This window comes from Acinonyx jubatus, chromosome C1, assembly GCF_027475565.1.
Source record: "Acinonyx jubatus isolate Ajub_Pintada_27869175 chromosome C1, VMU_Ajub_asm_v1.0, whole genome shotgun sequence".
Taxonomy (NCBI): Eukaryota; Metazoa; Chordata; class Mammalia; order Carnivora; family Felidae; genus Acinonyx; species Acinonyx jubatus.
In genome coordinates, this window is record NC_069381.1 from 208,574,170 (window position 1) to 208,589,085 (window position 14,916).

At 46.4% G+C, this 14,916-nt stretch overlaps 1 protein-coding gene across 1 annotated transcript in view; it reads right to left on the minus strand.

The window, feature by feature from the left end:
- The window catches only part of DNER (delta/notch like EGF repeat containing), a 312,842-nt gene that overhangs the window by 138,110 nt on the left and 159,816 nt on the right, over positions 1-14,916 (minus strand). Inside the window, exon 5 of the mRNA XM_027048560.2 lies at positions 7,901-8,046. Within this exon, the coding sequence (XP_026904361.2) occupies positions 7,901-8,046 (146 nt within the window). The remainder of the gene's footprint in view (positions 1-7,900; positions 8,047-14,916) is intronic.

Sequence of the window (14,916 nt, forward strand, 5' to 3'; positions counted from 1 at the left end):
GAATGTTCTAGGAGACGCGGGGCTGCCCAGTGGGAGGAGCCCCGGACAGACGTCCAGCAATGTCCCTCCATTATGGTCCTGCCCCTCCTGAGAACTAGTTCTTGGCTTCCGACAAATCGTAAATCTCTCTTAGGCCTCTGCTACCTGGTGTTAAAAATAAAACAGGTGCGGAGTCCTTTAAAAATCACCTTCCGCTCTCAATTCTTTGACCCTGGAAATGTCACCGGTGATATACTCCTTGCCCTGATATATCTGGATGCCAACAACAAGGCCTCTACAACTGTTTGCTGTCAGGGAGAGATACATTTCAACCTTCAGGAGAAAGCTTATGCCAAACAGAAACGAGACGAAACATCTATCCTTTGGGACATAAATTTAGTTATTTCTTTAAGTTATAATAGAATGACGTACATTGTCCTGTTTCTTATGTGGGCGACGATAGGATCATCCTTCTGTTTTATAACGTAAAAGGCAGCAATGGCTTTTTAATTACATTAGTACCAAGAATTATAATTCAGACATGAGTCAATGAAACTCTGGACCCGCTTATCCTCTACCACTGACGAGGCGACAGCTGGGCTGGACTGCGCTCCCTTTTATGATCCCTGTGCTTAATATGTGTCTAATAATTATTATCCTTTTTTTTATTATCCATAAAAGTACCTTCTCCCTCAGAGGTCCACAATGCAGCGTCTGCAAGGAAAATCTGCTGGACAGATCACCCAACCCTCATTAGCAAATAAACGTATGTCAGACACCTTCGCTTTGGCATTCAGTCCAAAGCCTCCATTCTCCGGTTCAAAGATGTCTACTGAGCACTGGCAATAAGCTGTTTACTCAGTCAAGAAAAAGTCTCCCCCCTCCTTGGAAGAATGTCTTAGAATCAATTCGTCCCTTTTCTCTGTAATGCCATCAGGAGATCGCCGTACGATGCCATGCGTTGCAACGGCTTCGTCAAGTAGCCTTCCACCCGCTGCTCCACCTTGACCCTTTCTTGCTGGGTCCTGTGCCCCACTCAGAGGAGAAATTCCGCCACGGTGCCGCCAGACCGTGGGGGCCTAACCCCGCCACACACTCGACCCAGCCGGGAGAAAGGAGCGCCACAGCAGGCTTGCCGAGGCGCTATTTGGATGCTGAGGACACGGCGAATGCCCTTCCTCGGATTCCTTGACGGGCTTCCTTGCCCACCCTCTCCCCACCTCCCCACTTCTTCCTCAAACGCCCCCTGCGTCCCTCTTCCTGCAAGGCCTCCTTAGGGCCTTTAGGCTTTGCAACTAACGGCGGTGGAAACGTTAGCTCTCGGAGACGCGATGAAAGAAAGCATGCGACACCCCCTCCTGCCCCCTGCAGCGTCCGTCGCTCCTTCCTGACCCAGAGAGGAGCCTGTTGACAGGTGCCCACCGACAGACGATGTCATCAAAGGCTCGGCCGGTTCGGTTTACTCCGACCTATTTCTTCTTGAAACGGAGAGGAACGGCAACGCTGCTCACAATGCCCCTAAGGGGTTAGTTCCTGTGACGTTCTGGGTCACGCCGTCTGGGGGCTTCAGATCCCAGAATGTTTTCCGACTCAAAGTCACCAGGTCTTTCCCGGGACCTAATGGTTACCAAACATATAATTCAAATTACGTATCTAACTCAAAACTCGGTTTTGATTTTTCCATCATGTTTTTGTGCTTTTGTTTATTTTACTTGTTCCGTTCACGGGCTGTTTTTGAGCATCTCCCATGCAGAAAGCACCCTGCTAAGTTGTTCCAGTGGATACAGAAGGAACCAGACAGGTTCTAATGTCAAGGAACTCACCATCAGAGCCTCCCCGGGGAAGCTCCCGGTGATCCCACCGCTGAGTCAGATGTTTCTCTCCAAAAGGTCCCTCCCATGGCACACATCGCCCCACACTCTAATCCACGATTCATTCGGCATCCCGCCCCACAACCTCCCAACTCCTCCTCAGAGGCCACGTCTTCTCTAACAAGATGTGTCCGCCCCAGAACCTAAGGCAGGAGCAGGTACAAGACAGGCAATAACTCTGCAGGGAAACGCATGCAAATGATAATGCACATAAAGAAATATAAGCACAAATCAAAGGTAGTGTGTCTCATTAGAAAAATAAAATGTTGCCAGGCTTGAAAGAGGGGGTTTGCAGCAGGAGTTAGGGATAGCTTCCAGAAGGAAGAAGGTTTGGGGCAGAGCCTGAAATATAGTTAGCAAGGTGGAAGGGCAGGGAGCAGAGGGCTGGGGTAGGGTGGTGCAACAGATAAGTATTCCAGATGGAGGGAACAGCATGAGCAAAATCAAAATCACAAGGATGTAGGGGAAGCAGCAGCGGGATGAATGGACAGTGAAGGGAGCCGAGGTTTAAGCTGGAAAGGATGTCCATGCACCCAGCTTAGGGCAGGCTTGTCACCTTGCCCTGGGAATGAGATCTCAGATAAACAAACCTCAGAAATGGGAACTTACTGGGAACCCTGATAAAGAGGCACATCCTTGGAAACAGAAAAAAATAAAGAGGGGTGCTGATACACAGCAGACAGACTCCTGGAAGGATAGTATCTCCTACCCAGGCCACATGGGCTGTGGAACAAGGACAGCAGGTGTTATCAAGCCAGGGACAAAGAAACCAGTTAAGGTCAGTGATTATTTCCAACATATCAAACTTAGCCAGAAGAACTCGGCTATAGAAGGATTAGGACTTCCTGGAGTTGGAGCCTTCGACTTCCAAGAGTAGGGAGGGAGGTAACAGAAGGTCGGGAACTTTCAGGAGCCCAACGTGCCAGTGCTTTTCTCATGTACAGGCCCACATCTGGAGAGTGAATTAGGACACAGCTCCAGAAGGGATTGGGAATGGCTCCCAGACATGATGCCAGTTCAATTCTCACTCAAAACAAAGTCTGAGTAGGTAGCTCCAGGATCCAATTCAAACAGCCTAAGGATGATAGATTCCCAAGGCAAGAGCTAGAGAGAATCCTAAGGAACCTTCTAAGAATGGAGGACTGACACCATTTACTTATCAATACAGACCAGAGCCAGGGCCAACAAAAAGAAAACTCTGAGACAGATATTGAACCATTATAACACCTATCAACATCTATCTTTTTTTTATTAACTCCACGTGACCATAACATTATTAACAATGAAATCCTTGAATAAAAAAGATGTTGTATATTTGCTTTAAGGAATCAGTGAGAACAGGAAAATGATAAGCACCTGAGACCCCTACTTCCAGAATGATGTTCCACAATCTACTTTTGCATCAGAATCATCTGGCTGCCCAATAAAAGGCATCCTAACCTGAGTGAGGGACCTAGAATATGACTTTTTTTGTCAGACCCTCAAATATTAGGCAAACTAAAATTTTAAAACAACTCCTTTCACTTGTGGACAAGGAACACAACTGGACAGAAAGGGGGCAAGAGTGAATGAGAGAAAAAAATAGAATTTTGTGATGATGAATTTTATGTATCAACTTGGCTGAGCCATGTCACCTAGATATTTGGTCAATCATTATTCTTGATGTTTCTGTGAGAGCGTCTTTGGATGAGATTTACATTTAAATCAGTGGACTCTGAAGAAAGAAGTTTATCCTCATAGCATGAGAGTGGGCCACATCTAATCTGTTGAAGGCTTGCATAGAACAAGAGGCTGACCTTCCTTCCCTAAGCAGGAGAAAACTCTGCAACAGACGGTCAGCCTGTACAGACTTCATCCCCAACATCCACTCTTCCTGTTTCACCAGAAGACACCTTTGCAGTAGAGCTGCAGCTCCTTCCTGAGTCTCCAGCCCATTGGCCTTCCCTGGTCAGATTTTGGACTCACCAAGACTCTACGATGAGTGGCGCTACAATGTGCTTATTCCTAAGTGAGCTTATTCCTTAAAATAAATCTCCTTAATTCGTATACATATGATATGATATGATAAGAACATATATGCCATCCATACATATATAATATATCCCATTGGTTCTGTCTCTCTGGATAATCCTAATACATAACTCTTGCTCTTAAGAGACAAGATCCATGGAACCTAACTGGATCTGAAGAAGGCTTAAGGTCCACACCAGCGAAGATCCGATACTCACCTTTAAAATAATTGGGGAATTATCAAGTCGGCAGCAGCCAAACTTGGTGATAGAGTTCAAAGACAAGTAGTGACCACAGTCATTTTTTTTTTATAAGGAGAAGAAAAGATCAGAATCAACCCTTGTAAAGAAAGCAGTTCTCAAACACTGAGAGCTCCTGGCCATGCTACAGTAAACACATAAAAAGACTTTCCCAGGATGGTGTGCTATCTAAGAGCCGCGAGCCACAGTTTTATTGCAGACCACCCATCAACTGGGAGTGTGGAAAGGCCTCCAGCCGAAGCGCATCTGACAGAAAAGAAACGAGGTCCATTACTAAATGACAGTGGCATGGACAGAACAGAAGTGCTCTTACTGTGATGGATGACCTAATAAAGACACAAAAGTGATTAGCAACAATCACTTTAAACCGTCCAGTAGAGCTCTTTTGTGTTTTGTACTGTGGAGTGGATTCTTGCACTAGGTAGAAGACTGGACTACATGACTCCTAATTTTAGGAAACAGCACAAAGAAGGAAACCTGACAGCAACAGTCTTTTATGGCCAGCAAACTACTCTTCAGTCATTGTTTTAAGTCACGAAGACAAACACGAACAGCCACGGGAACTCAAGTCGATTCAAAAAAGATGAGTCAACTTTCCATTCCCACTCCTGCCATCTTTCTGTGAACGGGGAGACTGGCTTCCAGACGGCTCTCTCCAAGAGAACAATGTGGTGGGTCTATAAATGGATATGGTAATTCCAGCCTAGTCATTTGCTTACAGTCACCAGGGATAATTACAATGGCTCAGGTAAGAAGGCTGGCCACAATTTCCTTCAGTTCCCTGAAGGTAAATGCAGGCTCTGGCAGAAGGGACAACAGCAGAGGCCTCACACCTTATGAGCACCTGGTGTGGACCCAGGAGGTGGGGGCACAGGGGGAGGGGGGGCACTCAGAGCCCCTCAAAAGAGCCGGCCCCCATAAGGAAGCCGCACTTCCCCTGAAATGGCCTGCTAAATAAAATCAGCACAGATTCTTCATGAAGGCTTCTGAGCCATTTTTGCAGGAAAAACGAAGCACTTTGGCAAGGTCTGCCAAGTTACCTGCCAGGTGCTAAATGCTTCTGCTGCCTTTTCGGTGAATCAGTTCTACAGGTGAGGGCTGCAAGCCGGCAACATGCATGTTTTCAGAAAACATGGTGGCTGCTTTATGGGTAAAAAGTTTCCCCAGATGGGGCATCCATTATAGGAGAAAGCTCACAAGGAAACAACCTCTCTGTCGGTCCCAACTTCCAAGAACAGCCTTCCCTTCCCCATTGAAGACATTTCTCTTTCACTGCTGTTGTCTTCTTGGGGGCTAACCAGGCCTCAGAACTATTCATTGGGAATAGTAGGAATGAATTTGGGGAACACCGCTGTGTCTCCTCTTTGCGCGTGGGAGGTCTGACACTCTTCCAGCTGGAGTGGTTGGCTTTCCTCAGTCTCTCACGCTTCATCTCTTCTGGAACATCTTCAGCAAATAAGCTGTCCACTGCTTCTTCATCTTTTCTCGGGTTCTATACCCCTTCTTAGCATCGACTGTCACAGAAAAACCCTCAATAGCCTTTACTTCTTCACTTTCCCCACAAAATAAATTGATAGGGGCGCCTGGGTGGCTCAGTCGGCTACGCGTCCGACTTCGGCTCAGGTCGTGATCTCGCGGTCCGTGAGTTCGAGCCCCACGTTGGGCTCTGTGCTGACAGCTCAGAGCCTGGAGCCTGCTTCAGATTCTGTGTCTCCCTCTCTCTCTGCCCTTCCCCCGCCCATTCTCTCACTCTCTCTCTCTCTCTCTCTCTCTCTCTCTGTCAAAAATGAATAAACATTTAAAAATGTAAAAAAAAAAATTAAAGCTGAAACTTCACCTTCAACCATGTTAAAAAAAAATAAATTGATAAATGGAGCTTCCCCTCAGGAAAGAGACGAAGAGAAAAATGATCCAAGTTGGCCAAGATGGAAGAAAATGGGCTTTGCAGGGCAGGCTTGGCTTTGTAAACGAAATCCCACTCTGCCTCCTGGACTCATGCCGGGCACCATCCCCTCCACCAGGGATTTCGTTTTGGCTTTGGTTTACATTCGTGTTCCTTTCCAACCATTTAGCAGAAATTATTGCTCCCACTACTTTCTCAGGTCTTTCTGCCTTCTGCAGAGGACGATCTTACAAGGAAACGGGAAACTGACACCACTGTAATACGGCACCCGAGACATCAAAGTCGTGGGTTCTCCAAGATGACGCGAGCAACACGTGAAAGTGTCTTCCAACACCCACCTGCCGGTCCCCCCTGCTCCCTTCACCCAGTTCACACCGCTACCGCCGAATGCGCTGGCATTCCCACGGGAGGCGTCACGGGGCCAAGTTTACCTGTGCTGCCCTTAACACTGGTCTAAAACAAATCATGCTCAGGGCGCCTGGGTGGCTCAGTCGGTTGAGCCTCCGACTTTGGCTCAGGTCATGATCTCGTGGTCCGTGGGTTCGAGCCCCGCATCGGGCTCTGTGCTGACCGCCCAGAGCCTGCTTCGGATTCTTGTGTCTCCCTCTCTCTCTGCCCCTCCCCTGCACGTGCTCTGTCTCTCAAAAAATAAGATAAAATGTTAAAAAAGTGTTTTTAAATTAAATGAAATTAACAAATAAATAAATAAAACAAATCATGCTCTTTTGGGACTTGGGGGACCCACTTCACTTTGCACGAATTCCAGTGGACAAACGTGCAGAACTGGGGAGACGGGCAAGGAGGCAGGTGGTGAGAGGAACACATGTGCCCTAATGGAACAGGCCCCCTCGTAAAGGGCAGAGTCTCCCTCTCCCGGGACGTTGGGTACAGCCCACAGGTCACCTGCAAAAGACCGCAGTCCACCTGTTTTAATGGAGCTCTCTAGTGATGGAGTGGGTCTCAGTGGCCACAGTCCTTTACAGGTCTGCCTCCCACATCCTGTCAATCACCCAAAAACAAGGAGGAGGAACTGTACTCAGCTCCTGCCCCTGCCCCTGCCCCAGCCCCAGCCCCAGGCCCATGTGACCCGAGCCACTAAAGAAAAAGGAGAGCAGGACTCAGGTCTGCCGTAGCACTGATGACACTGGCCCACAGAGGTCAAACGTAACGTCAGGCTTCTCGTCCCAGCCTCTTCTCTGTTCCTTCTCGTGCTTTTCTCTTGCTTTTGTAACTCTGCTATAGGCGCTGGAGGAATGCAATGTTTAAGGAGGGGATTCTGTGATCACTGGGAAATTAACGAGCCTGCTCACCTCTCCTGTCTTCCGTTTCTCTTGATTCTGCTACCAGATACGATGGCTATTTCTTCTCATAAAATCTCTACTTTATACCCAAGCAAAATCTGGCACTGCACAGATTTATTATCACTACTTTAAAAATTATGTGGAGGGGCGCCTGGGTGGCTCAGTCGGTTAAGCGGCCGACTTCGGCTCAGGTCATGATCTCACAGTCCGTGAGTTCGAGCCCCGCGTCGGGCTCTGTGCTGACCGCTCAGAGCCTGGAGCCTGCTTCAGATTCTGTGTCTCCCTCTCTCTGACCCTCCCTCATTCATGCTCTGTCTCTCTCTGTCTCAAAAATAAACATTAAAAAAAATAATAATAAAATTTAAAAAAAATAAAAATTATGTGGAGATTGAAGATCTATATGTTACATACCAATGTGCAATCAAAACCAGAAATTTGAGGGACTCTTTCAGCAAATGCACTTGGTCTCTCCCTGTCATTCTTGATAGACACATAGATAGATACGTAGCAATATATGAGCATAGATATATGTATTTATGTAAATATCGGCTTCAGAGCTACCAGGCATCCCCTTACCTCTGACGGCTTCGTACTGCACTTTCCTTTTCCTGAACACTCCAAGTTATTTGCATGGCTCTCCCCCGGCACGCAGGTGCTGGCCTTCACCACCAGAGTTAAGCGCAAAGCCACAATGGATTTAGTAATGGAATCATTCACAAAACCTGGAAAAAAAAAAAAGAAAAAGGAGGGGACAATAGGAAATGTAAAGTAAAACGTTACCAACATTCTTTCTACAAGACCATGAGTTTATTTAACTCAGCATCTGAGTCTGACAAGCAAAACAAAATGGAATATTAGGCAAACAAATACAGCATGTGACTAGCGGCCATTCAGACCTCCGGCCTGTTAAGAAAGGCCAAGCGTCATGGGAAAATACTTGATGCCCAAGGAAGAGGAGTACCAGGCACTGAGTCATCGCCTTAGATGCTGTTGTCCTGTGCCTGCCTGTGCCCCTCTGGGGGCCACCTGGTCTCTCGATTCCACCCCTACATTAGCATCTTACAATTTACTTTGTTCTGAGCTCATCTTCTTCTAGTCAAGAGTAGTGATCCTTGGGGTGCCTGGGTGGCTCCGTTGCTTAAGCGTCCGACTTCGGCTCAGGTCGTGATCTCGTGGTTCATGAGTTCCAGCCTTGCATCAGGCTCTGTGCTGACAGTTCAGAGCCTGGAGCCTGCTTGGAGTTCTGTGTCTCCCTCTCTCTCTTTGCCCCTCCCCCACTCATGCACGCGCGCACGCGTGCGCTCTCTCTCTCTCAAAAACAAGTAAATATTTTAAAAATTAAAAAAAAAAAAAAGAGCAGTGATGCCTAACCAGTTTTGAAACCAGAAGCTTCATCATTTTGCATGGGCTTTTTCCAAGTACACACTGCCAACGTTCCAACATAAGTGGTTCAGAATCTGGGAGGTTCAGGTCTGGGGGGGACCTCTGGCAGGCATGTTTTTGGAAAAGGCTCCCTAAGTAATTCGAACATTGCTTCTAGTTAAGAACCACTGGTCTGGTACAAAAACTAATTTCAGTAACATGAGTAATATTATTACGAAGGTAAATCACCTGGAATTAGAGGCACGCATTGAGCCTCTGAAAGCGTGTTTTACGCATCTGTTTTTGAAAGTCCAGGTGACTCTGTTATTTAGGCAATATTTCTATTCTCTAGCTCATCGTTAAGTCTCTGAAGTTCTTAGAGACACCTCTGATAAAGGTTTCTATATTGGCTTTATTTGCTTAATAAGACCGGGAGTATTCTGGCCCTAAAATACTTTAGCAAACTATTAAAGAAATCAATCTTTGCAACAGCATACCACATATTACTATGTAATTCCTAATTATGTCACCTAACCCCCCACAGGGAGTCAAAAGGATATGCACGCTATTTTCAACAATATACGGCTCACACGACAACGGTGCCTGCCAGCTCCTTCCAGGTAAGAGTGAAATTTCAGTAAGTTGTTGGCACCTCCCTTTGATCATGTCTCAGGGAAAATGCTTAGAGCGGCTCATAATGAAAAGTAATACTGTCCAATTTAACTTTCATCAAACTGCAGCTGGGTTAGAGCAAAGCTGCCCTCAGGAAATCCCACATGCCAAGAGCAGGAGCTGTGCCCTTTACAAAGGGGCAGCAGGAAGAATCTGAAATGAAATAGAATTCACTTTTTTTTTTTTAGAAAAAGGAAGTTCTTTGGGGCTTTATAAGTGATCATTTGAAAGTTGTTGAAAAGCCAGTGTGGTTTCTTTGACATTGCACTCAAACTGATGGACACTTCCAGCATACTTACAAGAAATGCAGAGCAGATGGTCACTACTTTTACTCTTCCTTCATAGCATGAAATCAATACACATAATATAATTCTTGATACAGACCTGCAGAGAGAAGCCTGTCCTCCTCTTCAGAATTCTAAGATCCACAGGCCAACTAATTAAGTGGAGAAAACCCCGCAAAGTAGGAATGAAGATGCCATTCTGGTTCTGTTTGTGGAGCTGCCCTGCGACTGCCTTTTGTCAGCCCCTGCGTCTTCGATGGTCTTTCCAAAAACTACAGAATGATGCCATGTAGCAGGTGTCCCTTGGGGGTCGCTCTAGCTAACTAACGCCTGGTTTAACTTAACAACAAGCAAAGGAAAAAGAAAGACGAGATTTAGAAAGAAAGGAGAGAAGAAGGAAGGAGGGAAGGATGAGGAAGACAGAGGAGGAACAGCAAAGCTCGAGACGGAAACTGCATGAGACCCAAGGAAAGGAAATACCAACACAGGAAAACAAAGCAGAAGTGGAGAAAAAAAACTAAGGCCCTCCAGGGGCGCCTGGGTGGCTTAGTCGGTTGAGTGTCCGACTTCAGATCAGGTCATGATCTCGTGATCTGTGAGTTCGAGCCCCACGTCGGGCTCTGTGCTGACAGCTGGGAGCCTGGAGCCTACTTGGGATTCTGTGTCTCCCTCTCTCTCTGCCCCTCCCCAGCTTGCTGTCTGTCTCTCTCTGTCAAAAATAAAGATGAAAGAAAGAAAGAAAGAAAGAAAGAAAGAAAGAAAGAAAGAAAGAAAGAAAGAAAGAAAGAAAGAGAGAGAGAGAGAGAGAGAGAGGAAGGAAGGAAGGAAGGAAGGAAGGAAGGAAGAAAATGAAGGCCCTCCAGCAAAAGTTTCAGGGATTCTCCCACTTCTGATTACACTCTATCACCCTCCCAGTCTCAAGAGAAAATACAGTCTTTGTTCCAACCACAACAAATGCTAAACTAGAGTTCTTTGAAACTTTTCATGAATAAACATATATTTCAATCATCACTGTGTACGGTCCAAGTTTATGATTCTGACTCTGAGGCAGAAATATTGGGCCACTTTACGTGGACAGACCATGTGCTCCAGTGAGCAAGTAGGCACAGGGGATGGGTGGGATGGGCTGCAGTGTGGGACGGAAGGAAGCTGAATTCATCGGTCCTCCAGGCAGCAGACGTTTACCCAGCTCCAAGTAGGAGGCCGCATTCAGGATGAGCTCTAAAGGCTGAGAATGAGCCAGCAAAGAGAGCTAAGAAGGTCACGTGTCTCATGGAGGAGGAGGTCATGCGTCACACGGATGGGAAGGTCAGTGTGACCCACGGATGAGGACATCAGTGTGTCAATGGCCAGCATCTTGATGAGGACAGAGAGGCAGGAAGGGCCAGATCAGAGGGCATCTCGTGAAACTTAGTGAAACGGGAATCCATTGAAGAGCTTTAACCAGGGGAAAAGCACGTGACTTACGCTTTTTCAAAGGTCACATTTTGGAGGAAGAACCAATAAGACTTCATATACATTGGATGTGGGATATGAGGGAAAGGACAAAATCATACATACAGTAAGCAACCTTGTGGGGGTCGTACTGGGCAAGTGAATCAAGATTTCTGTTGTGAACAGACTAAATATGAGATTGTGACGAGACCCCTTTTCCAAATAAAGTGGTCAAAAGCTGGTGGCTGGACATAGGACATGAGTAGTCAGAAACATCAGGGCTGAATATTTAAATTTGGGCTTCATCTGAATACAAATGGTGTTGCATTTTTGGGACAGGGAAGGGCACATAGGAAGAGGAAACAGAGAGAGAGAACAGGGAGCCAGAACCAAGCTTTACGGGCCAATATTCACGGTATAAACTCGGTTGTGTGTTGACATCAGACCACAGCAGAGTCATACTGGAAGAATTAACTGAAACAAGTCGCGGCATGATATTTCCATGGTGGGGTTGATAAGAAAAGACAAGATTTCTGCAGCATGGAGGACATCTGGAACTACATGATGGCAGGCCTTTGACAACTTCAGCATCCAAAGGGGAGACTGTGGTCCCCGACAGAAACTTTCAAGGATGCTACATAGTTCACCTTAGAATTCAGATGCTGGGAAAGGAAGAGGAGAGGGAGGAAGAGAGGGAGGGGAAAGGGAAGGAGTGTTGGAGGGAGGAAGGGAAGAAGGAAAAAGCTACTGCTACTCTTGGAGAGCCCACTTCTACTTGCTACACATCTGGTGATTTCCCTAATGAGCTTGAAAACGATAATGAAGGGAAACTTTCTCCAAAGATTATCCAGAGATCTGTTAACACCCTCAAGTAACTAGTTACGATGACAAATAAAAGTTGGGTTTCCTTCTGCCTCTCCCTACTCCTCCTCCCCTAAGCTTGCACAAAACCATGCAAACACTCTGCCCTACCCACAACCCCACACTGTGCTCATTAACACAGTAATAAAACGTCCTGCCATCACTACAGTCCTTTTAAAACGGTGACTTTGCCAAAGTCGCCTCCCCTGGTGCCAATGAGAAGCGGAGAGCAGCTGAAAGGGGGTCCAGTCATTATCTTTGGGACGGAGTGGTCAAGCATCATTTGGGAGAGCAAGCGAGATGGTGGGCTCTGGGCCATTAACTGTTTATTTTACCACTTGTCCTCTTTAATATTAACACTAAAGGTCTTAAATGGACTTTGTAGTTAATACCTCACTGGGATTAGTGGCAAATGAAATTTGCATTTCTCACCTCAGTGGTTTGACTAAAGACCATTTTCTTTCCTGTTAAAGGAAAGCATACGTGCAAAATAAAAATTCTGGCCGTAAATACTTGAGCAGTAGGTGTTGCAAACAGACTGCCGACTTTTCCTATTAAGACTTGGTGAGTCATTTGGCACAAACCTATAACCTATAAAAACCGTTCACAGTCCAGGAAGTCCCATGGCTGGCAGCCGACAGGCATGAAAGGCTTGAAATATTATGGGTTTCAGCTCCAGCTGGAGACCCAGGGTTTTTGTATTAACATAGGCATTGGGAAGGCAAACCCCCCCAGTTCCCACGTCCCGTGCCACAGAAGCATGGATGAAACGGTGTATCTGCACTGACTTTTTTAAGAAGGTAGAATGGAGGTTAGCGCAAAGCTTAATAAGCTGGTTGGGATCCCCATGGATTTGTGACTCAGTGCCTGTGGACTGAGAAGCAAAACCAGAGAAATAAATCATCGTTTGACAACATCAGGCCAGAGGCAAAAAAGAGAGCTTGATGCAGGCAGCAAATATGAACCCAGACCAAGTCCAGAGCTCCGTGATCCTGAAAGCAAGGCTTACTCATACCCTCTACTACCCGAGCGAAGCTGTCTTTCTTTTGCAGGTGTGAGAATGCCAGCAGACCGAGAGTTACGGTGGAAAGTGAAGACGCACCAGAAAAGCTGTCACTACACATGTGTAGTGCCTGGCCACACCAGCCACCCCAGGACCTCATTCAAGGTCTTTGTGTCTTTTGGAAACAAGGCTTTCTCTAGATTTCCATGGAAAGGCTGGGTTCTTTGTTCGCCTGCTTACTTTCCAGTTTCGATCCTTAAAGCAGGATATTGCTGTTGGGAACACTCACTCATGTGGATTACCTCATTTTCTGCCAGTTCCCGAGTAACGTATGGCCAAAAATGCTTTCTGAATCAGGAGACACAAGGGCACATTAACAGCAGCAGACCAAATACTTCTACCGTGGCCACACATCGATATCATCGGGTGGATTACACCTGGCCAAACGACTATGAAAAGTATGTATTAAGTACTATCATTTGCTCCAAAGAAAAAGAAATTGCAGGGATAATGGGGAGCGACTGCTGAAAAAAATACCATCACCGTGCTATCCCCTGAAGACAGAATGACTGGCTCTCAGTAAATCTTACTCTCAGAGGCAGCAGCTCTTAACCACTGCCTCCTGGCTTTGTCCAGATCTCAACAGCACCTTCTGTGTTCATGCTGCCGAGAAGACTACGAAAAGTCAGCACTGAAACACGGGCTCTACACTGTAACACGAGCCAAGGCTCCTTAGGCTGACATTCTACACTTTTCCAAAAGAAATATCTATTCCCGCAGTAAAGGGTTACTAGCCTGGAGGGCTATATTTCTGTTTCTTTTTTCTTTTTTTGAAGAACAGGTTCACCGCCCCCCCCCCCCACTCCCTCCTCTACTAATATTAGACTAAGTTATTTGTCCTAAGTAAAGACTGGAGTATTTGAACTACAGGAGTAACTATTAGTTGCCCGACGGGATCTACTCTCCTCACATCCCTTTAATAATGGGAGTTTTTGCTGAGAACTGGGCCACCCAGTTAAAGAACACGCCTCTCCTCAGCGACTCAGAGATGGGATATGTGGCCCTTCTGTGATGTACATCTACCAAGACTGAGCAGGTGTTGCCCTGCCCATCCCTCCCATCTTACTGCCCCATGGAAGTGGGGACAGCAAGTCTGAATCCAGAGATGGAACCTGTGTGGTGAGGGTTCAGAATTGCCCTCTCAGTCCTGGACCAGCCGCCTGCTCACTGTAAACATGAGAGCGATGAACCTGGAACTTGCTTCAGCCAGTGTATCTGAGGTCTCTCTATTACAGCAGATGAGACTGGAGTCTAACCAACACACGTGTGCAAAGGAATCATATAAAACCCCTTCTCTTGTGCTACATCCACCGTCTGCCCTTTGACTCAGAAGGAAGCACTATTTAGCTACTACTTAGTGTGGCAATCTCACAAAATACTAATTCCATCACCCCTCTCCTCTGTATTCCTTAGTATTCACCAAGCAGGGTTGGCCATGAAAGTGGCCCACCTATAGACAGGGGAGGAGTGGGAAGAACCGGACACACGCTTAGGAAAAACACCTAGTTGTCATTCCTTTTATTATATAGGGATATACTGAATGTGCATATTAACCTGCAGGTTCAGTCTATAATTTGTAACACCTCACTTATCCTGTAGATAGTGTACGTTTCACACTGCAGAAGTAACTGCCCACCACATCTATTCATCAATTCCAAATCAGTTCCTCCTAATGAGTGGCTTTACTATCTATACTAACATGATTAACCAGGCCCAAGTGCCAACATCAGGGTAACGGGAGGTCATACTTGGATCTACCGCCAGGTCGAGTTCTCGCCACCTCTGAATTTGGGAGAGCGATTTACACCACTCATGCCTTGGGTTATTTCTAACAGAGATAATAACACTACCTATTTCCTGAGATGGTCATTATGAGTAAAGGTCTTAATATTGGCAAAGCGATTAGTACGGTGTAA